At 49.7% G+C, this 24,335-nt stretch overlaps 1 protein-coding gene across 2 annotated transcripts in view; it reads right to left on the bottom strand.

Moving 5' to 3' along the window:
• Positions 1 to 24,335, bottom strand: part of LOC149301739 (kin of IRRE-like protein 1) — an 81,665-nt gene that overhangs the window by 53,932 nt on the left and 3,398 nt on the right. Inside the window, exon 1 of one of the 2 annotated variants that reach the window (XM_089483084.1) lies at positions 10,476 to 11,286. The exons of the other annotated variant lie outside the window; for it this stretch is intronic. Within the exon in view, the coding sequence (XP_089339210.1) occupies positions 10,476 to 10,533 (58 nt within the window). The 5' untranslated portion in view covers positions 10,534 to 11,286. Of the gene's footprint in view, positions 1 to 10,475; positions 11,287 to 24,335 lie in introns of those variants that run through there. 2 annotated transcript variants of the gene reach the window in all.

Below are 24,335 nucleotides of genomic sequence, written 5' to 3'. Positions count from 1 at the left end.
CTCTTTTCTTTCCCTCCCTTCTGCACAGGCGCAAACAAGCTCAGGACCGTCCAGATTCAGAATGCAATCCATTAATTGATTCTTTTCCCTGTCCATAAGCTGCCTGCAGAAATGCATTGTTCACAGGCAGCTTTTGAAAGAGAGAAAAAAAGCTGCTTTAGAAGAGAGAGGAGAGAAAATTAGTATTAATAATAGCTTCTCCTATTATTCTGAGGCAAACAGCCCTGGAGGGATGTGCAGAAACCAGTTTGGTACCTGAAGCTATTGGATGGTGCTTGGGTTTCCAATCACTGGGGATGGCGGGTTACATTGTCCTTCTTTTGGGCCTCTATGTCCCTCTGCAGGGCATTTAGTAACCCCCCTCCTCAAAAATATCTCCCCAAGCTGGACTCAGTTTCCCACTGGGTAGTTTACTCCTCCAGGATTTTTAGAAATGCATCCATAGCTTGGATTCTTTCACTTGATTCCCAACATTCAGAAGCTATTAGGGATGGAGCTGGAAGGAATGCACCAACTCTAGACTTCAAAATGGAAAGGCATCACATTATACCAATATACAGTACTGTGTAACCTTTTCCTCTAATTCCAGCGAAATCACCCCCATCCCTTTCTCTCTGCCGCCTCGGTGGCTTCATGGATGACTGGGCTCCCACAATGGTTCCCTCTTCCAGAGAAATTCCTTGGGACTCTGGTAGAGACCTTTGGACGCCCATAAAAGTTTGGGCAGATGGGAGCCTCTGGTGTTGTTTTGGGACTGAGGTCCATCTAGTTCTCCCTCTCAGAGATCTCACCCTTGGTTGGGAATCTCACTCCTTGGCTTAGGAAAGGGGCACAAAGCCTACTCTGCAGGGTTGCTGTGACCGCAGAGCCATCACAAAGGTCACCGGAGGCATTTGGCCACTTGGGATTTCACTGCTGCAGCTATGACCTGGAAAACTCAACAAATACTCAAGAGTATGGGGAAATTCTTTCTCCTTTTGTTTTAGGGGGGACTACCTTTCCCAGACAACCTTCCCCTCTCAATAGTTAGGCAGTCCCTCTCCCTGCCAAAATAAAAGGAACTTTCCCAGGCTGTGCAATAAATACAGGCCGCGACCCGCCCCAGTGATTCTGTTTCCAAATCTTCAGTTCTGGGATTTTTCTCCCTTGCCAGCCCAGGAGTTGGGCAATGCCTAGACTTGTCCCCCTCTCTAGCGTACAAAACACAGCATTGCTGGAACATACACAAAGTGCCAATTCCTGGGATCCCAAAGTTGGAAGGGATCCTAAGGGGCTATCCAGTCCAATGCCATTTTGCCATGCAGGAGGACCCCATCCAAGCCCTCCCTGGGACTCTGTTGCAAAGCCTCCAAAGAAGGAGACTCCACCACCCTCTCAAGGCAACACATTGGAGTCGGGGTGTTGCAGTTGTGTCCCCATACCCCAAAAGAAGGAGAGTCCATGCGGAGAGGTTCAAACTATCTGGATCCCTCCCTACCATGGCCTTCAAGTAGTGTCTGACATAGTCACTTGCCCCAGGCTCTCCTCTTTGTGGAAGAAGGTGGTGCTCAGCAAAAGGCATTAACACCACAATGATTCACACAAAAAGGAGGTAAGAGGTGGAATCCCAACAGAACCTGGCTTGTTTCCCTGTTTGGCCCAGACTTGGCATGTCTCCTGCCTGGCTGAGGATGGATTACATGGCCCCAGGCTTGCATGTTTGGGCATCCCCAGTTCTCCTCTTCTTCATTTTAAAGCAATCCGCCCATTTCTCCCACTGTCTATGAGCCCAGCCTACTCGCCACTTACTCACCACCCTCTGTCTGAATCCATGGAGTCCCCTGGGGTTTCGCTTTGGAAAAGGAAAGATGATCCAAAATGATGCAGCCTGGTTATTTATAGGGGAAAATGCAACTTCCTCCTTGAAACTGACAATGGGTTCATTCCTGGGCACCATTTGAAGTAGCTGGCCATAAAGCCCTGCGCGGTTTGGGTGCAGCAAAACACCATGATCAACACTGTCAAGAACCACTAAGAGATCCAGAAAGATCAACAGGGTAGCCCTCCATTTGGAGGAGGCCATCAGTCATGGGAACCAAGGCTGGAGACGCCCATCCAACCTCTGTTTAAAGGCCTCCAAAGATGGAGAGTCCACCACCACCTTCAAAGAAAGACCATTCTTCACCTCAAAGATTTAAGGGAATCATAGAATCCCAGAGCTGGAAGTGACCCCAGGGACCACCACCCAGTCCAATGCCCTTTAGCCACGCAGGAACCCACAACTAAAGCATCACTGTGAGGTGGCCATCCAACGTCTCTTTAAAGACAACCAACAAGGGAGAGCCCACCACCCTCAAAGGGGGTCATAGAGTTAGAGCTGGAAGGAACCCTAAGGGACATCTAGTTTACATGGGGCGGGAAGGGCTGATTCAAGCATCCTGTCCACATTATCCTGTCATTAAGAACTGAAACGAATCCTAGTTCAACAGGAGGAGGAGGTAATGTGTTACACTAGTTCTTAGGCATAATAGGTCAGCTCCAGAGAGTAGCACCATGGGATGCCTGGCCAGCCCTATGGAGTGCCACAGGACTCCATCTTGTCTATCTGTGCCGTTCAATATCTATATGAAGCCGCTGGCAGAGGTCACATGGGGTTGTGGAGTGCCATCAGTCAGCTGTGTCTCTTTGTCCTTGGGGTCGCCTGAGGTTGTGTGCCAGGCGCTGGACCAGTGCCCAGATGTCGTAATGGGCTGGACGAGGGCCAAGGAATTGTAGCCAAATCCCAACTCTAGCGACTGACAATCCTTCGGCCCAGGAACTGGGTAAGTGACCTGCCCTGGATGGGGCTGCACTCTCCCTAAAAGAGCAGGGAATACACCAAGGTCCATCTTCCATCACTGTAGCTTGGAGTGCACTGCACCAGATTTGATTCCTGCTCCAGATACAGACCTTCTTGAACAAAGACAACCCAGCTACAGTAGTCCATTTGTTGTTCATCGATCTGCGAAAGATTACTTATAATGTGCATATGTGGGGCCACCCTTGAAGATGGCTCAGAAGCAACCGCTGGTGGAAACGACAGCAACCAGACTGCTGGTGGAAATGGAATGTGGAAACTATGCAATACCAGTCTGAAATGAATTGCACTGGCTACCAATATGCTTCCAGACTGGGTTCAAGGTGCTGTTATGGCACTAGAAGTCCCAAAAAGCTTGGGACATCTGTACTTGAAAGATAGCCTCAGGACAAGATCGGAGGTCTGCCAGAGAGATCCTCCTTCTGCATCCCTGAATAAGAGCAATAGGTTGCAGAGGCAAGGCCTTCGCTGCTATGGCACCCCAAATACTGAAAATCCTTGCCTGGAGGCCAGATTGGCACCAGCGCTGCTGCCATTCCAACACCAGGTTTTGCTAAAACATAGCTCCTTCCTTAAAAACCTTTTAGACCTAATTGGTTTTACACAAATCCCGACCGTTGTACAGGGTTGTAATTCCTTTTTATCTCATTTTAACTAGTTTTAATCTGTCTTCTTTGAACACATTATTTCTCTCTCTCTCTGTAATAAGTGCTTAATGTTCTTTTAATTGTTTGAGTTGGACCAATTGCTTAAAATGCCTTTTTAAAACTTTGGTAACCCATGCTGGTACAGCTTCCCAAATCCACGTCCCAAAATGTTGTTGTCCTCACAGATTCCCATCCAGCCATCTCTCATAAAGGAAACTACTGACATAGTCCACAATCTTGGGATCCCATAATAAAGGACAAGATAAAAATATTTAAATGAATAAAATGTCTCCAAGGGCTACAGAGAAGTTATCAGGGGCTAGTTTCATGGAGCCAAAGGGAAAAAAGAAATACCAGTCACATTTTGGCCTAATGTTCCACTTTCGGAGAAGTATTTCCACCTTTGAAAATAGAGAAATGGGTGCCAAAGCTAGGAAGAGACCCCATTCACTTGCCACTTTCTCAGCTATGCAAGTCTCCATGAGCGCCAGAGAGATGTTTGCGCACTGAATGAATCCCAAGAGAGAAAGAGCAATTCTTCGCTAGATCAGTTTTGATGGAGACGGAGACAAGCTTGCAGTGATTGATAGACAGATAAATGGGGAGGACGGCAAAGGGAGGGTGGGCAGAGACCCAGGGAATGCCAGCCTTTGAGGATGCCCGCTTGCAAGCCGGTGTGGGAAAAGGCAGCAAGCCACCATCAGATTAGCTTGGATTTGGGAAGAGAGACGCTGGCACTGCTACAGTGGTGCACTGGTTTGAGCACTGGAATATGACCCCAGAGACCAGTTTTTGAATCCCAGCTCGGTCATGTAAACCCACTGGGTGACCTTGCATGGATCACTCTCTCAGCTTCAGAGGATGGCAATGGCAACCCCCCTCTGACAAAACTTGCACAGAAAACCCTATGATAGGCTCACCATGTTTGAAATGACTTGAAGACACACAACAAGAAGATGGACAGGGCTATTTCTGACCTGGGAGACCCCTCAGGCTGATGACCATAAAGTAAGACACTCTGCATACACTCAGAGGCTCTCCTCAATCCACCAACCATGGAACAAAGTACATTCAAAAGAGAGTATCTGTGGGATGCTCTAATGGTTCTCACCCTTTGGTCCTCATTTGTCTCAGATCCCAGAAGTCCCAACCAACTTGGCCAACAGTCAGGAATGATGGGAGCTGAAGTCCAAATCATTGGGAGGACCAAAGATAGGGAAGGGAAAGGAAAGAAGAAGGGAATGGATAGTCAGGAGCACCAAATGGCCCACAGCTTGCGGCCACATCCTGGTGGGCACAAAAACAGAGAGGTGCGTTCTCTGACCTAAATGTACCCAACACATTTGGGAAGGGTCATTTGGGAGGCCTGTCCATCCCGTCCCACCCACAAATGGTGCCCATCCCGGGAGCTGTGCCCAAGCCAAGCCTGGCCTCCTCCTCTTCCTCCTCCTCCATGGCTGGTAATGACCCTGGCAGGGAAGCTGGAGGAGAGCGTCATCTCCTTGGCTCCTGCGTGGGCAGCAGCTCCAGCCTCCCTCTTTCCACCCAGCGCTAATCAATCGGCAGTCAAACTGCTATTATCTCCTCCGTGCCGCTCACAATATTTACCCAGCTTTGCTACGGAAGAAGGGAGACAGGAGTCGGGGAAGGAGGGGGATGCTGGGACAACTTCCCCGACAGCCCACCCTCTCCAAGCACAGCCCCCCTCCAAAATGCAAAAAGGAGACTGAGGCCTCTGGAAGTTTTGTGTGGTAAGTAGAAAAGATAAGAAGAGTGTTTGCTAAATGTGGGCACTGGACAGGAGAGTACATCCACTGACCCCAGCATCCCACAGGGACCCACCAGATATGCTCCCCTCCCAGGAAACCTATAAGAATCCCTTTCTCCTTCATAAGTTTGTACAGTGGTCAACTGCAACTACACAAGGAGGACCCATTTGTCTGTCACACAAAACAGATAGCCCATTCGTAGAATCACAATGAGTTGGAAGGGGCCGCAAAGACCATATAATCCAAACCACCACCACCTGCCATGCATGGACCCACAACTGCAGCACTCCTCACTGTGTTGGTTCACACACAGCCAAGGCCAAGTGTCCTTCTGTGTGACAAAGGTATCAGGAGTGCTTTAGCTGTGTATTCCAGGAATGCAAGGGGTCCCTTTCAAATTCAAGTGGAAGAGACTGCCTCAAGAGGGTGGTGGACGCTCCATCTTCGGAGGTCTTTCAAGAGACGTTGGGTGGGCATCTTTCAGGAGAGCTTTAGTTGGGTATTCATGCAAGGCAAAGGGTTGGATTAGATGGCCCTTGGAGGTCCCTTCCAACTTGGGCAGAACAGACTACCTCAGAAGGTGGTAGACTCTCCATCTTCGGAGGTCTTTCAACGTACGTTGGGTGGGCATCTTCCAGGACAGCTTTCGCTGGATATTCCTGCAAGGCAAAGGGTCAGAATAGTTGACCCTTGGGGTCTCTTTCCAACAGACTACTTCAGAGAATGGTGGCCTCTCTTTCTTTAGAGGCCTCTAAACTGATTTTGGCTGGGCATCTATTTAGGAGTGGTTTAGTTGGGCCTTCCTGGGTCGTATTAAGGGTTTGAACTAGTTGACCCTTGGAGGTCCCTTCCAAGTCTTAAGACGCTACGGATCCCTCCTTTCCCTTGACAATTAGCTTTAATCTTTTCCATTTTAATTCCCCATCCATTTTTGCAGCCTTGGGGGGGGGGGGGGAAGGAGAACATGAAAAATAATAATCCACGCTCTCAGAGAGAAAGAAAGAGAGAGAAAGGAAAAAAAAGATCAGCTCAGGGAAAGAGGGAGAAAAATGAATGAATATTTCAATTTGTGACAGCGCCGTCATGGAAAGAGCCCTGGCGGGTGATTGAAAGAAGGCGGGGAGCAAAGCGAAGAGCGAAGGAGGGAGAGAAAGAAGAAGAATGGCTTTCATTTAGATAAAATACAGAAAATTATTTAGCGAAAAATGAAGAGGGATGAAGCTCATCCAGCAGAAACAGAAGCACAGAAACACACACACACAGCGCTCTCCTCGCTTCGGTACAGCTGCTGGCACGGCCCCCTCGCTCCCTCATATTTTTCTATCCTTCATCCCAATCCCCCTCCATCATTTCTAAAAGTCTCCTTTAAAGGCAGAAGAAAGGGCCCATATCTGGTCCTCCAAGGCCCCCCAAGTATAGAATGGGACCCCTAAACCCCACTGCAATTGCCCAGCCTTGGCACACAGGGGTCTATCTCTGGAAACCATGGTTCGGATCCTGTCTCGTCCATGGAAACCCATTGGATGACCCTGGGCAAGTCACACTCTCTCAGCCTCAGAGGATGGCAAGGGCAGAGTCCCCTCTGAACAAATCTTGCCAAGAGATAGGTTTGTTTTAGTATTGCCATAAGTCAGAAACAGAGCTGAGTTTGAGCACTGGACTGTGACTCTGGACAGCAGGGTTCAGATCCTTGCTTGGCCATGGAAACCCATTGGGTGAACTTAGACAACTAATACTCTCTCCGTCTTGGAGGATGGCAAGAAAACCTTAGAGTCATCATAAGTCGGAAGCAATTTGAAGGCATGCAACAGGAACCAAAAAGTCGCACTCTCTCAGCCTCAGGGGAAGGCCATGCAAACCTCCTACAACCGAATCTTGCTTATGTTTGGTGTAAGCTGAGAAGGACTTGAAGGCACAAAGCAACAACAACCACCCACCCACCCCTTGCCACCCCTTTCCCTGTATCTTCTCCACCCAAAGTCAACAAAATTAATGTTAAAAATTAACCCAATTCAACTCTGGGCAGCTTAAAGGGGGGAAAAACCCAACTGAATGCAAGAGACTGCTTGCAAAGAAGTGCCTTCTGGCCCTCTCCCATATGGCCCCCTTTCCCAAGAGCAGCTTCCCAAGGCATGCCAGAAGAAGGGGGTCTTCCTCCTCCCCTCTTTGGCACTAGATCTCCCTTCTTCCCAGCCTTGCAATGAGACTCCTCCTCCTCTGCCTCCCTCTCTCCTCTCTTCTCCTCTGCCTCCAGACCTCTTCTTCCTCCCCTCTTTTTTAATTAAAAGGAATGCAGCCAGCAAAGGAAGGAGGAGGGTCTTCCCCCTCCAGCCCCCATTCTTCTCCATTGTGCCTCCCTCAGCCAATGGAGGGACCCCCAACCCTCCTATGAAACACACACACGCCCCTCTGAAATTGGATCTCTTTCTTTCTCTCTTTCTCTGTTGGCTTAAAAGAAGCCATTCTTTTGGGCAGGGGATGCACACAAGGCTTCCCAAGATGGGCTGCTGCACACAGGGCCAGCCAAAACCATGCCCCCCCTTTTCCTTTACGAAAAAGCAACTATCATCCACACACAAGCACCCAAGAACCCATCAGGTCACTTGGGGAGAGGGATTTGCTTTCCCACCCCACTGAAGACCCCAAAATCCAATATTCCCCCGCTTTCCCCATTCCCCCCAAGGCAGACCCAACCTCATGGCATCTTAGATTTGGAAGGGTCATCCATTGCAACCCTCTTCTGCCATGCAGGAATACACAGAATTCAAGATTTGGAAGGGACCCCAAGAGTCATCCGCTGCAACCCACTTCTGCCAGGAATGCACAACCTCTGAGAATATGGCCACTCAACCACTGCTTAAAGGTCCATTCTCGAACAGCTCTTCCAGTCCAGAAATTCATCCTAAGGCTTAGATGGGATCTCCTGTCTCCCAATTTGAACCCACTGCTCAATGTCCTAGTCTTTGGCGCAGCAAAACCAAACTGGCTCCATCTTCTCTGGAGTCACTTAGATCCAACAGCGCAGGATGAGACAGTCCTGGAGCTGAAAGAGACCCCCAAAGGTCACCATGCATGACCCCTTTTGCCCTGCTGTGTCCCAAGAGATGCCCATCCAAGCTTTGCTGGTTCTCAGCATCCTCACCTTATCTATCCTGTAAGTTCGCCCAAGGATTGTGCCTTTGACAGCTGGAATCCTGCAGGGAGGCCTATCACACCAGACTTCGCACCCAGTCCACACATAAACAGTGCTACAAATCCAGTGTCAAACTGCATTAGTTCTGCAGTCTGGCAGCATTGGTAAAGAAACCAGTATTAAACCAGCTCTCTTCTCTCCATGATTGCATTGAGTATTGCCGTGAAAGGTGCCACACTTTTGTCTCCTGTTGTGTTAACATTCCAGATCCAGACAAGAAACACACTCAGCAACACACAAACCGGCCAATGGCACCAGGACCACGACACGAAGCTCAGCCCTTTGCAAGTTCCTAGCCCTCATGGATTTTTGTTCAGGGAATGCTTGTTGCTTGTTGAAGGAATGAGAAGAAGGGAGGGAAGGAAGGAAGGAAGGAAGGAAGGAAGGAAGGAAGGGACACTGAATCCAGAAGAGGGGTGAGTCTCATATGCCTGCCATGATCCCCAAACCCAAAGTTTCACAAGCATCCCATTATCTCCAAACTTATATGCATCCCATGATCTCCAAACTCACTCATATGTATCCCGTGATCCCCAAACCCAAAGTCTCTATAAACATTCCATGATCCCAAACCCAAAGACTTATATGCATCCCATGATCCACAGCCAGTCTCATATGCATCCCATGATCCCCAAACTCAAATGTTGACATGCATCCCGTGATCCACAAAGTCTCATATGCATCTCATGAGCCACAAAGACTCGTATGCATGCTATGATCCCCAAACCCACTCAGATATATCCCATGATCCCCCAACCCAAAGTCTCATGTACATTTACATAGACCCAGTGTGGTTCACGGTTTGAGCCTTGGACTCCCCCTCCAGAGACCAGGACCCCAGTCCCCAGTCGGCCATGGAAAGAAACCCTTTGGGCGAGTGAGTCACACCCTCTCAGCCCCAGAAAACCCTAGAAGAGGTCCACCATGTTGGAAACCAGGCACACAACAGCAGCCACACATTCATTGGGGTGATGAGTCCTTGAAGCAAGCCTTTGACCAAGGAGTTGTCCTCTTCCCAGGAGGACCAGGAACTTGCAAAAATGCCATGGGATCAAGGGTGCATGGAGTGTGTGTGTGTGTTTCTTTGAGGGGAGGGGGCATCCCATGACGTCATATCCCCCATACACAGACACACACACACACACACACACACACACAAAGCAGCCCTCCCCAGGTGGCCAAGGCTCCCCAAAGCCCTTTTCCCAGGGACACCTCCCCAATAAACCCCAATAAAAGATCACCATCAGCATTATTTATCATCACCCCCCCAAAAAAAGCAGGATTCCTTGGAGACTTCTCCAGGGATAAACCCCCCCTCTTGAGTCAACATCCCCCCCCAAAAAATAAATCGCTAGGGTTTCAGCCCCCTTCCCCACCAGACCAGATGCAACATCAGCCCCAAGCAAGGACCCCCCTCAAGAGCCCCATCTGCAAACATGGAGGGAGGGGGGAAGGGTTGATATAATCCAGATCCCCCCTTATTTCTCCCCCCAAAGCCAAGCATCCCTTTCCTTCCTATATTTCTCTTCCCACCCCCCATTGCAACTGGGACCCTGGGCAGAGTGGGATCTATAGGCATTGGCAGCAAACATCTCCCAAAGGGGGGGGGTGTCTTGATGGACCCCAAAACCTAAAACTCCAACCTTCTCCCCTCCTTGGCAAGGACCCTCTGGAGCAGCATTTTTGAGTCTCTTGCAAATAGATATCTGATGTACGTTTAAATCCCAAAGGAGAAGAAAGAAGGGGGAGAGGCTTTGGGGGGCTTTTGCTCCCTCTCACCCCCCCCCAAAAAAAACCCCTTGCTCCTCCTGAGATGCTTGAAGTTCCCTCCAGAGTCCCAAAGGGGAAAGGGGGGCACTCTTGGGGCACTCTCCCTTTGGGTCTCTTGGGGGGCTGCTTCACTCTCTCTCTAACTCACTCATGGCGCCCCCAAAGCGGGGGGGATGTTCCCTTTGGGGCTCCTTCTCCCCCCCCCCCAACTCTCTTCCGCCTTCTTTCCAAAGCAAAGCCGAAGAAGCGGGGTGCCTTACCTTGGGCGAAGGCGGCGCCGGACCCGGAGGCGACCCAGAGGACGGCCAGCACCAGCATCGCTCCGGAGCAGCCCCCCCAGCCCTCTGCCTCCTCTGCTCAGACCATCCCCAGCAGCAGCAGCAGCAGCCTTCTTCCTCCTCCGGGGCTGCTTCTTTCGCTCTCTCTTCTTTGCTTCCTCTCTTGCTCTCTCTCTCCTCGCGGCGCTCAAAGAGCAGAAAGAGGAGGAGGAGAGGCAGAAAGGAAGGAGGGAAAAGAGGAGGAGGAGGAGGAGAAAAGAAGAAGAAGGGGAGGCGCTCCGGAGGGACCCCCTCCAGCCCCCTTCCTCCTCCTCCTCCAAACCCCGGGAGCCTTCTCCCTCCTCTGCCCTCTTTCTTCGCTGCCTCCTTTGCTTCCTCCTCTTACTCTCCCTCCTCCTTTGCTTCTTCCTTCTTCTTTTCTTTCTCCTCCTCTTACTCCTTCCTCTACTTTTTTCTTTCTCCTTCCTCTCCCTTTTCTTCCTCCTCTTACTCTTTCCTCTTCTTCTTCTCCCTCCTCCTTTTCGTCTTCCTCCTTCCTCTTCTTTTTCCTCCCCTTCTTACTCTCTCTCTTTTACTCTCCCTTCTCTTTCCTCTTCCTCCTCCCTCTACTCTTTCCTCCTTCTCCTTACTCTCCCTTTTCTTCTTCCTCCTTCTTTCCTTTTCTTCCTTCAGTCTCGTGGGTCCAAGTGGCTCCTTTAATCCGGGGCCCCGATCCTCCTGCCCTTCCGCGGAGAGTAAGGGGTCTCCTCGGGGGGAAGTCCCGGTGGGGCTCCTGACTCGCGAAGAGACTCATCCACTCCTCCTCAGGGGAGAAAGTTGTCCCAGCAGCAGAGGCCCTTCCCAAAGCTCTCCGCTGCCCCCTGGTGGCGCAGGAGGGAAGCACTGCTCCATCGTCCCCTGAAAAGGCTGCTGCCCCCCAAGCACCACCACCAAGACCCCCTCCCCTCCTGCATTATATATAGGGCACTGCTAGGAAACAGCCAGGATCCCTGGGGTTGGGGGGGGGGGCAGAGGGGCAAGGAGGCCTGGCAGACCCTGGGAGAGGAGCAGCAGGGACGGCTCATGGAGGGATCGATTGGTTCGTGTGGGAAAGTTAATTCTACTTAGAGGCCAGCCATAGCCAGAGCAGCGTGCAACCAGAGGAACTATAATTCCAGGCCTGCATCCACACTGGAGAAATAACCCGGTTTGGCACCGCTTTAACTGCCCAGGCTCAAGGCTATGACATTCTGGGAACTAGTTTGTTGGAGCCGGCGTGGCATAGTGGTTTCAGGGTTTGATTCCCAGTTCAGCCACGAAAGCTACTGGTGACTTTGGGCAAGTCACGCTCCTTCCGCCTCAGAGGATGGCAATGGCAAACCCCCTGTGGGCAAATCTTGCCAAGAGAGTTTTATGTTAGGGTCGCCATAAGGCAGAAACAATGAAAGGCACACAGCAAGCAAAGGAAAAGTAGCTTGTGGTGGCACCAGAGCAACCATACCAATGGCAGTTAAAGTGGTTCCAAAGTGGATTATTTCTGCCATGCCTTTGTGTTCTGTTCTAATATTTCCAGGGGGACATTAAAAACCACCATTTCAGTGGGATTTTTGCATCCGGATGCCGGGGTGCCCACGGTTGCCCGCATTTTGGGTTTGGGGAGCCTGAGACCCGGATAAGCAAGAAGAGGTTTGCTAGGAAAGGAGAGCCAAAGAGATGCCAGAGTGTTTGGGAGCTGTTTTCTCTGCAGTTAACAACACGTTGTCCTTGCACCTGGCACCTTTTTCTTTGGAGAGAAAGCCATGCAGTACCAACGCAGCTGGAGAAGAGAAAGGAGGGAAATAACAGCAGCGTGAAGCACTCCTTGACTCGGGAGGAGGCCTTTTACGTTCATGGAAACACGTTGTGCTACTGCCCAATGCCCCCATTCCTGGGCCATTAGCAACATCCTTGCGCTACCAACGATATTTCTCTAGAGGAATAGATTAGGAAACTGTGTAGTTCCTAGGCACCCCTTCCTTCCTTCCTTCCTTCCTTCCTTCCTTCCTTCCTTCCTTCCTCCCTCCCTCCCTCCTGATGCCTGGCATCAGAGGTTTCTCTTGCGCACTAACGCTGTCGGTGTAGCATGGCATCCTCACTATGTGCCTCACCTCCAGAGGCCCATCTGCACCTGCGATAATCACCCTCGTAATGATATTTATACAAATGCCTAATGGCTCCATCTGAGCTGCTGGCAGAAACCTGTCCCGACCTGGGTGCTGCCATGCACTTGCATACCCTCGGCTTATTACAAGGGCATGCAGCTGCGCATGGGAGCAGGGAAGCTTCGCCATCTCCCTTGTTAGCTCTCCTGGGCTCATGGGACTGTGGATGGCGGGAGGGCTGTGCCCGCTGGTGGGCCTCAACCCTCTCCAGCAGCTCTCCTGGTGTGGCTGGACTGCAAATCCCATCAGCCCCCTAGCCAGCGTTGAGGGATGCTGGGAGTCGCAGCCCAAAGAAAGCTGGAGTGGTAAAGGAAAGGGATTACCTACCCAGAGCAAGACCTTTGACCATCTTTGTACCCTTCCTAAACCCCAGTGGATCTTGCTGCCCAAACCTTGGCTGAAAATGTCAACCAGAGGACGGCCAAGAATCTGCTTCTGGTGATGGCTTAGACATTATTGCAATTGATCCCGGGTCAAGGAAAGCCATCACTCCTGGAAATGTCCAGGAGCTGTAGGCAGGTGGTTTTTAGCCTCCCTTCCTCCAAAACCTGAAAGGCTGCAAGGCCTTGATGGTGATGTAGAGGGAGAATGGAGTTGGAGATGGTAATGATGATTGGTGATGGTGATTGGAGATGGTGATGGAGATGATAATGGAGATGGTAGTAATGATTGGTGGTGGTGATGAAGATGAGTGATGGGTGATAGTGGTTCAGAGGGCCACCAAAAGGACCAGGGGCCCCATTTACCCTACTCCTGGGTGTGCTTGCCTGGCAGGAGTCCCCTATTTGTATTCCACACTTCCTCTCTTGAGCCACAACGGGCACAACGACAGCGGTGGCGACGGCGAAGGAGGTGGTGAAGTGGTGGAGGATGCGGGCAGAGAACAAAAACGCCGCCGTCTTCTGACGTACAGCAGGGGAGAGAAAAATAATTTGCAGGCTGGCAAAATAGCTTTGGGAGTACAAAGCTTGGAAGGAGAGCCTCCCTAGTGAATAATTGGAAGGGACGGAGGCCTACCACCATCCGCAGCCGGCCTCCTCCTTCACATTTCTCTCCCTCCCTGCTTCCCTTTCTTTCTTTCTTTCTTTCTTTCTTTCCTTCCTTTCTTTCCTCCAAGGCAATTACAGGGCCCTCTCTGTTGGCAGCCCTTCCACGTTCCTGCAGGGGTGACCTCTCTTCTTCTCCGATAATTAACTGTGAGCCAAGAGGGAAGACTGGCAGGCAGGTAGGGCCTTCTTGGCAGGAGGAGGCTCATTTCGCAGGGCAAGCAATTTGGGGCGGACAGAAGGGGGCAAAGCCTTGCCGACGATGGGCAAAAATAAGCCTAACTAGGCTGGTCAGTTTGGGACCATCCCAGGGTTGGAAGTTGTGGGTCCAAAGCTTGAGGCTGAGAGATGGTGATGTCAGGAAGTGTTAGGCATTGAGAATCAACCACGGTTGCTCACAGATTGGCATTCAAACACAGGCGCACAAAGGAGAAACACACACTGAGCGGACTTACTTCCCTGTCTGCAAATGAAGAGAGAAATCTTAGCTAAAGGGGCTCTTCTCAGGTCAAGGTGAAATGGGAGGATTAGTCCTTCTCACTTACTTAGAGACAGGATAAGGAATGTTTCATCGAACCCAGTGCTTTTTGAACTATCTGATGTTGGGGATGAGTAATGTTTTCCTCCCATTGTGACTGGGACTAATGGTATTATATTTGTACCCGTTGCACATAATTATTTCTCTCTTTTCTGGAGACTTAGCAGGTACCAAGAGTGGCTGGCCTAGGGACCGGAAATGGTTGAAGGACTACCACTGATTTAATAGAAAGCAGAGTGGAGGGTGAGTCTTGGCCTCACATAGGATTGGGAGGGAAGGAGGAAGATACTTGAATAACCTTTGGAAGCTGCAGAATCCAATCAATGAGGGCTTGCAAACTGGAGCAAGATGCTGATTTAATAGCTATGCTGGAGATTTGCACCCAGACCTTTCCTCTTGTCCAAAGCTGAGCTCTCCAGAAGTGGAGAATTGGCACCTGGAGAAGGCCCACAGGAACTGGAGACTCACAGGCAGAACCTGAGAACTGGTGACCCTAAGGATGAGCACCCTTCAACTACTTTACTCTGCCCTTAATCATGGGCACATATGCTCCTCTGCACCCACCAAATCACCCCAAATTTCTGCCTCCAAAAAAGAGGGGGAGGTTCTAGACCCCTTTCCCTCCTGCCCTGCAAATGCGGCTGCCAGGGGAGGCCAGCAGCCAAATGCCGCCATGGCTCTTGCAACGCTTCACTTCTCCGCTCCTCTTTCTGTTCAGCTCCATTTTCCCCGAGAGCTTGGGGGAGTGGATTACGGCATTCCCCTCTCCATCTTCTGACCCCACTTGCCTGGCTGCCCCCCTCGCTTAAAAACGCAAAGCATGAAAATTAAGTCAGTGGAACATGGCTGAGTGGAGTGGAAAATAAGAGAGTTGGATTGCAGAGGCTGGCAAAGAAGCAGAGAGGAGATGGTGGGAGGGGAGTCCAGCCCAGAAAGGGCCGCCAGAACACCCCCTTGGCCCCAGCCTCATTCGTGGGTCCCAGCCAGAGGAGACCCATAGACCCAGTGGGTGCATGGTGAGGCCAAGGCTTTCCCAGCCCCATCAGTTCAGGCTTCGGCCCATTAGCTCCAGGCCCAGTCCTTTCCAGCATCCAGTGTGGCTTCTTTTCCAACACAAGAAGGGTATCTGAGGGGAGCGTGTCTCAGATTTTGGTCACCAAAACCTCAGGGACAGGGAAGGTCCTAAACTGGGAACCCTGTCTCCCACCCATCCTTCCTTCCAAAAACTGGTGCTGCTTTTTATTTGCATGGGTGGAGGCAACAGGAGAGATGCCTTCTACTTCTCTCGCAAAAACCCTGGGAATGCTAGCAGGAAGAAAATTCATTCCCATAAACAGTCGCCCGAGGCAAACTTCTTCCCTCTCTTCTGCCGCAGGGGTGTTCTGGCGTTCCACCCGCGCAAGCGATCTCCTCACATCCCAGGGGAGGTTGCTGACGTTCTGAGAAGATCCTGGATTGACTCCAAACTAGAAACGCTGCATGATTCCGCCTTCCTTATATGATTTTCTTCCATGGAGGAATTTGCACCTGGAAGGTAGAGGGAAGATTTGATGGCACCTGTAGAAATTGGCCCCTGAAGAAGCACTCAGAAAAGCCGAGGTGAGAAACAATGCTAATTGACAAATTCCAAAATAGTAGTTAATGACTTAAGGACAAGACATGAGCACTGGGTTGCCTTCCCTTACAGGGTCCAACCAAGTGGAGCAACCCTGGCCTCTTAGATGATGAGAACACAGCCATAGTGGGCTTGTTGGCCACATCTGAAGGCCAACCATGACCACTGGCCTGCTGACAAAATGGTGGCCAATTTCCTTTGCAGTACTGTCTTGAGCCAGCAGATGGGGCAAAAGTGAGTTCTGTTCTCCCCCTGCTGGGAGGGGAAGAGAACTGCGCTTCTGAAAACAACACCTTTTGGCTTTGTGTGTGTGTGTGTGTGTGTGTGAGTCTTCAACTTTAGAGTTATGGTGCGTAGAGTTAGAGATTTCATGGGTTTTCTTAGGCAAAGGAATCCTCAAGGGTGGTTTTGCCAGTTCCTTCCTCTGAAATATAGCCTATAGTACCTAGTCTTGGTCAGCAGTCTCCCATTCAAATACTAATCAGGCTGGACTCTGCTTAGCTCCCAAGATCAGACAGGATCTGGTGCTTTTAGTTCCGCCCGTGGGACTTACCCAAAACATGGGCAAGTTCATAAGCATGTTTGCTTTCATTGCTGCAGCTCCAGAGACGAGGACCCAGAGCAGTGGATTCAGGCTGCAGGAGAAGAGATTCCACTTAAACATCAGGAAGAACTTCCTGAAGGTAAGAGATGTTCAACAATGGAAGAAACTGACTGCCTTGGAGGGGACTGGAGTCTTCTTCTTTGGAGGTTTTTAAACAGAGGCTGGATGGCTATAGGTCACAGGGAGGGCTTTGATGGGATATCCCTGTATGGCAGAATGGGGTTGGAATGGATGGCCTTTGGGGTCTTTTCCAACTCTATGATTCTGTGATCCATCTGGGATGCAACCAAGGCATGTGCTGCTGTGGCTTGGTCTGACATCTCTAGGAACAGGCATCCATTACATGTGGAACAGCCAGGATCTACCCAAAGAGGCAGGGAAGCCCATTGATAGACATGCTTCCGTTTCCACGCCCCCCCCAAGTCTGGCTCACCCCCCCAAAAAGCGAGTCAAGAAATCACTGGTTCCATCATCTCCATTTGCTAAGAGCCATACTCTTCTGGCAGAGGTGTCACCCTCGGTACGGTTTCCACACACTAATTCCCAGAACCCGCTTACATCTCTGGCACGCGCCACTAATTCGACATGTTGGCTTGGGCATGTTTGTTTGTTTGCCTGGCAGGCCTGGCGCTTGGACCGAGGTGCTAATAAAGCTGATGCTTGCCGTCATGACGGATTAGGCACACGGGTCCTTGTTAACACGCTGTTTCCTCTAAATAAATCATTTGCCCCCCAAACTGGCGTTCAATTATTCAACGGAAAACATGGGCCTAATTTGGCTGTTCCAATGATGGAGCGACACGGCGGCGGCGGCGGCAACAGGGCTCTTTCCTCCTGAGGGTCTTTCCTTGCCTTCCTTCAGCTCCGGTAGGGCTCCAAAATGGAGGAAGAGGGGCAGATTTTGGGCCAGATATGACACCTGAGCACAGGGGTACTTTTATTTTGATAACAGACCCTCCAGCTTTTTCCAGATGGAAGTTAAAACAGATCTGGCCAAGCAACCTCAAAGGTGGCAAAAGGTATTAATGGGGAAGAGCAGAAAAGGTAGCAAAGGATGTATCTTGGGTATGTCCTCTCCGGTTTTCACTCTGACAACCCTCATCCCCTATAACAGCGGGGACAGATTATGATGCCAAAAATGGTCCTATACCTTTCTCCTTCTAAAATATATTTTTAGGGAAAAAGACTTTGTGTTGCTCTCCTCTTGCTCTCCCTTCCTTTTCTCTCTGGCTCATTTTGGTTCTTGATTTGCTGCCCATATCTCTAGCTCTATCACACGCACACACACACACACACACACACACACACACACACACAATACCGGCTGGATGTGCCTTTTATTCTTCCCTCTTCTTTGGGAAAAGGTGAGCCGGAGCAAGATCATTTCCAGTGTGGACGCGCATTATCGGCCTCCCCAGAAAACTTGGCCTCTCTGATTCTTTCTCTTCAAAAGAGGAGAGAGAGAGAGACTCAGGCCCAGACGCCTACGCAAGGAGGCAGAACAATTGGGGGGCGGAAAAGGTCCTCGGAGGGCCACCCTTTCATCATCTGGGCTCAAAAGACGGTCCCTTCCGCCTCCCTCCTTTCCCTTTTGTCAATCCAGCCTTTGCTGCAAGAGAGGAGAAGAAGAGGGAGGAGAAGAAGAAGGGAGAAATGGAAATGAAAGATCCAGTCTGAAGCTACACACACTCAACCTCCCAGCCTCTGCCTTTCTCTCATCTCTGATGGAGCCAAGGTAGGTCAGGAAAAGCAGAAAGGTCCAGGAGTCATCAGGTCTTGATTCGCAAGGAGGACCAGTCTTCTGCCAGAGCGACCCTCCACTTTGGTCTGACCCATTTGAGTCGGGTCAGAGCAAAGGCCAATGTGAACTGCGAAGAGCCATCTCTTCGTCTGGAGCTCCGGATGCTGCTTTTGGAGTGCAAATCCCAGCATCTTGCAGCACAACCGGAGCCAGCTACAGCTCCATGACATTTCAAGGACCACTAACCCTAAGTTATAGATAGAGTGGAGGAATCCTAAGGGATTCGGTTGCAGAGAAGTCATTGCATGGGATGAGTGGGGCCAAACTGCTTCCTCCCACTACCACCATCACCATCATCATCTTGCTTTTCCCCTGATGCTTTCATTTTGCACCCTTCTCCATGGCTGCATCCATGCTATCGTATTCAGTGGCAGTTCTGACACCGCAAAAGGGTGTCTTGGGACCACTTGTGGCCCTTGGTTGGGACATATTTTCCCCAACCCTGGTTTTTTGAGACCTTTGGCGGCTCTCTGGTGGGTTTCTGCAGATGTTTTTCCCCCTTCTCTTTCCCTTCGACCCTCCTTGGTCCTGCTCCTCCTTCTCCTCTTCCCAGATTGATTTAATGGCCTCCCTGGCCCAGCAGAGCCATTCTTTTTAATCATGATATTATTGCCTGCCCAGCGGACTCTTTTAATCCGATCTGCTCCTTGAAGTGAGCTTCATCTGGAGAGGCCACTTCTAGGCGCTTGGTCCACAAATCGCCCCAGTTAGAATTTGCCAGCTGGGAGGAAGAAATGAAGAAAGAAAGAAATGTTTTGAAAGGATTTGCTGATAACAAAAGAAGAAAGGCATTTGGGGAGGGGAGATACTGGAAACGTTCATGAAAGGGTCCCTCTCCACTGACCCAAAAGGAAGACCCTGAATTCCATGGGTCTCTTCCTTTCCAAAATGTTTGTGCAACAACACACAAACACATAGCTTTGGCGGATCACGCTGGTCCAATTAAGCCTTTCGGAGAGGCTCCACATCGACAGAATCAAAAGTTGGGTCGTCTTAAATAGAAAGGGAAAGAGAAGAACCGTGTTCGGCGAGCGAAGCTGTCAGAGCAAAACGGTAAAAGTGCTTAGAAGGTCGAGCTTTCATCTCCGGTGAGAAATGTTCCCTAGAAATTCAGAAACAGGAAGACTTGCTGTATTTTTCTTCTTCTTTTCCAGGCCTGCAAAAGCCAAAATCTTAATACTGTAGGCCTGGATATCAGATATAGTGTGGCCTGAATAGCTATGCATTTCATTTTCCCCCTGCCTAAATGTAGTCCCTTACTATTTGTTTTGGCCCAGCTTTCAAATCTGCTAAGGTCATTTTGATTCCTGACCCTATCCTCTGGAGTATTAGTTACCCCTCTTGTAAAACGTCTCCTCAAAGAGACTGGAAGCAGACAGTCCTGGACTGGTATAAAGCAGCATCTCTGTAGGTTCATAATAAATATCATTCTCAGGGAAGCAAAAGGCATGCCTGTCCTCTCTTTTATGCTGCATGAAATAACACACCACCTTCACCCCATAATTCTCTCTCCTCCAGAGGCAAAGAATGGGAGGCAGGCCCAACTCAGTCTCCGCACCCCGTTGTTTTGAAATAGAGGCCTGTCCCCTGTACCGTTCTTTTTGCAGGCTACGTCTCCCACCCCTCGCCTGCCTCCGATTTCTGGGTGAAATACGAGGGGGCATTAAACCCCAAAGTAGCATCCGGGGGAGAGAGGAACTGTGTGAGGTTTTATGAAGAGTCCATGAGCATGAGGAGGCGGCCATAATTTTGCCACTGGTGCAAACCCAGCTCTTTATGGCCTCCCTTGGCCGGCCGGGGCTTTCATTAACACCTGTAAATATAAATGTGCGCATGTAAAATAAATATATATAGTCATCCTCTCGACTTGGTTGCTAACAATGCATGCAAAGGGCTAATAATGTGACCGTCGCTTGTGGAAGACCAGGGCAGAAAAGGGCCTTCTTGGACGGGTGGCCATTACGGGTTCCAATAAAACATCCAAGAAGGATATACGAGGCTCTATAAAATGTTATCGCAAGCCAGGGACTGTGGTGGGCCTATGCCAGAGCACATGCAGATCTGGAAGACGTTTGAGCAGCATCCCTCTGTGCCTCAGAGAGAATAGCTTCTGGGACTGCAACTCCCAAAATCCCCCAAAGCCTCTTGGCCACCGAAGTGGGGGCTGCTCCTTATGTGGGCATACCCTCTGACTGTCCTGATTTGTCAGGGCCATTCCCAAATAATCCTAAATCGCCCCACTTTCTCAGCTGCTTTCAAAATGTCCCAGTTTCTCTCTTTTCCCTTTTGTCCTTGGCTTACTTCAGTTGCTGCAAACTGGGCTCAAAAGTGCAAAAGTTGTTTGCGTTTAAGTAACTCAAAGATGGAAGGAGAGGAAGTCCACCCCTTCCCAGTAGATAATGCAGTTTGATATCACATTAATTGCCATGGCTTTCATCCTACAGCATCTTGGGATTTATAGTTCGGTGAGGCACCCTTTGATGGAGGAGGCTACAGACAATGCACAACTACACACCCAGGACAGCACTTAAAGTGTTGTCAAAGTCCATCATTTACACAGTGTAGAGGCACCCTTACTCCCAGGTCAGTCAATGGCTTGCATCTGGCTGTCTATCTCCAAAAACGGGAATGGAGTGGCAAAGGATGGAGGACCTACTCCCGAGGAGACCCCCAAGGGTCCCAGAAGCCATTGGCAACCTGGCCCACTTTCCTCCCTTCGCCCTGGTTCCTCATTCATCAGCCATCCCAACCGTGAGTAATGCGGCTCCAGAGAGCATTTAGACGGAAGCCTGAGTGAGTAATTTAGTGGGAACATTAAGACGGCACCGGATTACTTATTTATGGGCGCTTCTTCACAGATCTGTCGCTCAATAATTTATACCCCCCTCAGCCGTTTAGCCAGGGTCGCCAGTAAATAATTCACTTATTATAAACTAAGAGACGTTTTATGATATCTTGAATTATGAACTCTCTCCCTCTCTCCCCCTAAAAAGAAAATTCGGAGCCATAAATATGACAAAGCGAGGATGGCAGTGGAATCACAAAACCGCTCCGCTTCTCTGGGTCCCCAAAGAATAGAAGACTTTGCCCAAAATAACATGCCCAAAATACACCCTCGATTTGGAGTGGATCATAGAATCATAGAATCATAGAATCGTAGAGTTGGAAGAGACCACAAGGGCCATCCAGTCCAACCCCATTCTGCCATGCAGGAAATCACAATCAAAGCATCCCCATTGACAGATGGCCATCCAGCCTCTGTTTGAAGACTTCTAAGGAAGGAGACTCCACTACACTCCGAGGGAGTTTGTTCCACTGTCGAACAGCCCTCACTGTCAGGAAATGTTGAGGTGGAATCTCTTTTCCTGGAGCTTGTACTTCTGCAAATCCCAAAACACCTCCAAAACATCTTTTACAAAACCCCAGGAATTTCCAAAGATTGGGGAAGTGAGACTTTTTAAGGACTACAACCCTCAGAATCCTCCAGCAGCCACCTTAGCTTTTAAAACTGGTATCCATTTTGGTGGCCAAATATATAGTCTAACTACAGTGGTACCCCGGGATACGAATTGATCGCGTTACGAAATTTCCGGGGTACGAAAAAGTTAGATTGGAAAAACCTGTTCCGGGTTACGAAAGATTTTTCGGGTTACGAAATTCATTTCGGCGCGAAATTCAAATGTGAAGCGCGGCTAGCGGCTTTCCAGCGCCTTTTCGGGTTGCGAAATGTATCGGGTTACGAACGGCGCCGCGGAACGAATTAAATTCGTAACCCGAGGTAGCACTGTACTCTCTTTCTCCCATTTTCCTTCACAGTCCTCCCAATGTTGCTAAAAGACCTCTAGCCGAACCGAGGACAAGGAGAGAAAAAGGAAGAGGGCTCGGCAGGTATAAAAAGAAGCTTCTTTACCAGAGGCTTTGTTAATGGAGGTATGCAATTTTAAATGATATTTGGTGGCTCTTGGTTCTTGTAGCTTTGCTCTGGACAAGGCTTTGCGTTTTTGGTGGTTTGTTGTTGTTATTCCAGAGTAGAGGGAAAACTGCAACCATGGTTTGAACAAAAGCTGAAGCCTCCGCCAGGGGGGTGCAAATGATCTTGCAGCCCAGTAAAAAACATGAATCCTTCTCCTTCATTTTCAGAGATATGGAGGAAGGATGGTGGCACATGGTGGATCATTCTCTGCTCTGCACGCCACCCCTCCATCCGCGCCCCCCCCAACGAGCCGCCCCCATTTCCCTGCGTCTCTGGTGGGTCTATTATCTCATTGCCAGACTGCAACCCAATTGATCAATGCTTCACGCAGCAGGAAAAGCAGCAGGCGTGGAATTGGAGATTAAGCAAGGAGGGAAATGTCTGTTTCCCCCCAAAACACGCATGCTAAGCGGCTCTCCTCCTTCATTCCCTCCTCTCTTCCCATGTAGCCCTCCATCTTCCATTGATTCTCAAACTGTGGTCCTCCAGATGTTTTGTGCTCCAGGTCCCAGAATTCTTGACTATTGACCAAGATGTCAGTGGTTGTGCATCCGTTCATGGGAATTTAGTCATGCGTGGGCAAGATCCACAAAGTCCAGCTTCTTAGCATCACTTCTGGAAGACGCTGAGGTTGAAACCCTGGGAAAGCTGAACATGGAGGGAGGTTTTCAGAGGGTCCATTACCAAGCAAGTCTCCATAGAATGCACTCCTTTCCATTGGAATGTAATTCCAAGACTTCTGTGAGTTGGTGCCCTCTGAATGATTTGGACTTCAAATCCCATCCTCCCAAACTATTTTGGATGTTAGTGGTTAGATGCAGCAATTCTCAAACTTTGTTCTTGCAGGGTTTTGCACTTCAGAGTTCAGAAGCCCTATGAAACTTAACATTGCTGTAGATGGGGACCAGAGTTCAACAGCTGGAGGGCCACAGGTCCTCCATCGCCTTTGTAAGCCTTGAAGGTCTACTAAACTCTGGACCAAGAAATTAAATGCTGAATATGAAAATCTATTCCTTTTCTGCACATGTGCCAGTCCAGAGACAATCTGGATGGCAGGGAACTGGCATCCGCTGGGTTTTGGTGTGGCAGTTTGTAGCATGATTTCTTCCTTTTAAAAAATGTTCCATCTTGACGATGTGTTTTAGTTTTAATTTCAAGGGATTGGGGAGGGAAGGCAGAAAGGTGGTGGAAAACTCCAGAAGTCTTGGCTGCGTAGATGGAGCCCAGAGTATCTGTGAAGTAAGATGCCCTGAAGGAAGATATTAGAAGCGATGGGTTGGGGAAGGGAGCCAGAGATGTCAAGACAGAGGAAGAATTGAAAGGGAAAGGAACTGCAGCTCAAGGCACCGTTTAGCCATTTCTAGGGAGGGTTTAGGCTTGATTTGCTCCTGGAACCATTTAGTTCTCTTTTTTAGCCATCCATGGTATTTGCAGAACTCTCCTCCAGCATCACATCTCAGAGGGTTTAGTTGTCTTCCTATCTTCCTTTCTTCCCTGCTCAGCTTTCATAACTATACACAGGAATGGGGAATACGACGGACAATTCTAACTTGAGAATGTCAATTCAAATTCAAAATCCTTTCTGTATGGAAATGAAATGACAAGTCCAGTTTTAACATTGGTTGTCGGTGGACAAACAAAGACAGTTAAAACTGGTTGTTGCAAAAAGCTTCATTCCGCTCGCGGCCCAGCATGGCGCATTTGTGAGCAGATAAATACTTTCGGCTTGGAATATTTTTAGAGCCCATGAGCTAATCCAGGGAGGAAGGAAAAAGCCTCCTTTCCCCCCCAATCATCCTCATCACCCCACTTTGGACCCGTCGCTTTCCATTTCCATCCCCGCTTGGCTGGAAAAAGTAGCCCCGTTTGCTCCAATGCTTTGCCAGGAGGGACAACGCAGGAAAGTTAAATGGGTTTTCTAAGCGGGGAGGCTTTAAAAGCAGAAAGGAGCTGTTTCGAGTAAACCCAGCCTTGGCCTGACATTTTGAGACCAGCTGATGGAAAGCGGCCGCACGGAAAGAGTTATTTGAGTGGCTTGGGATCAGTGTAAAGGCTTGAAAAACTCCAGATGTTTTTAATAACGAT

This window comes from Sceloporus occidentalis, unplaced genomic scaffold (assembly GCF_023333645.1).
Source record: "Sceloporus occidentalis isolate IW3139 unplaced genomic scaffold, rSceOcc1.0.p SCAF_20, whole genome shotgun sequence".
Lineage (NCBI taxonomy): Eukaryota > Metazoa > Chordata > Lepidosauria > Squamata > Phrynosomatidae > Sceloporus > Sceloporus occidentalis.
This window is presented reverse-complemented; position numbering and strand designations above follow the sequence as displayed.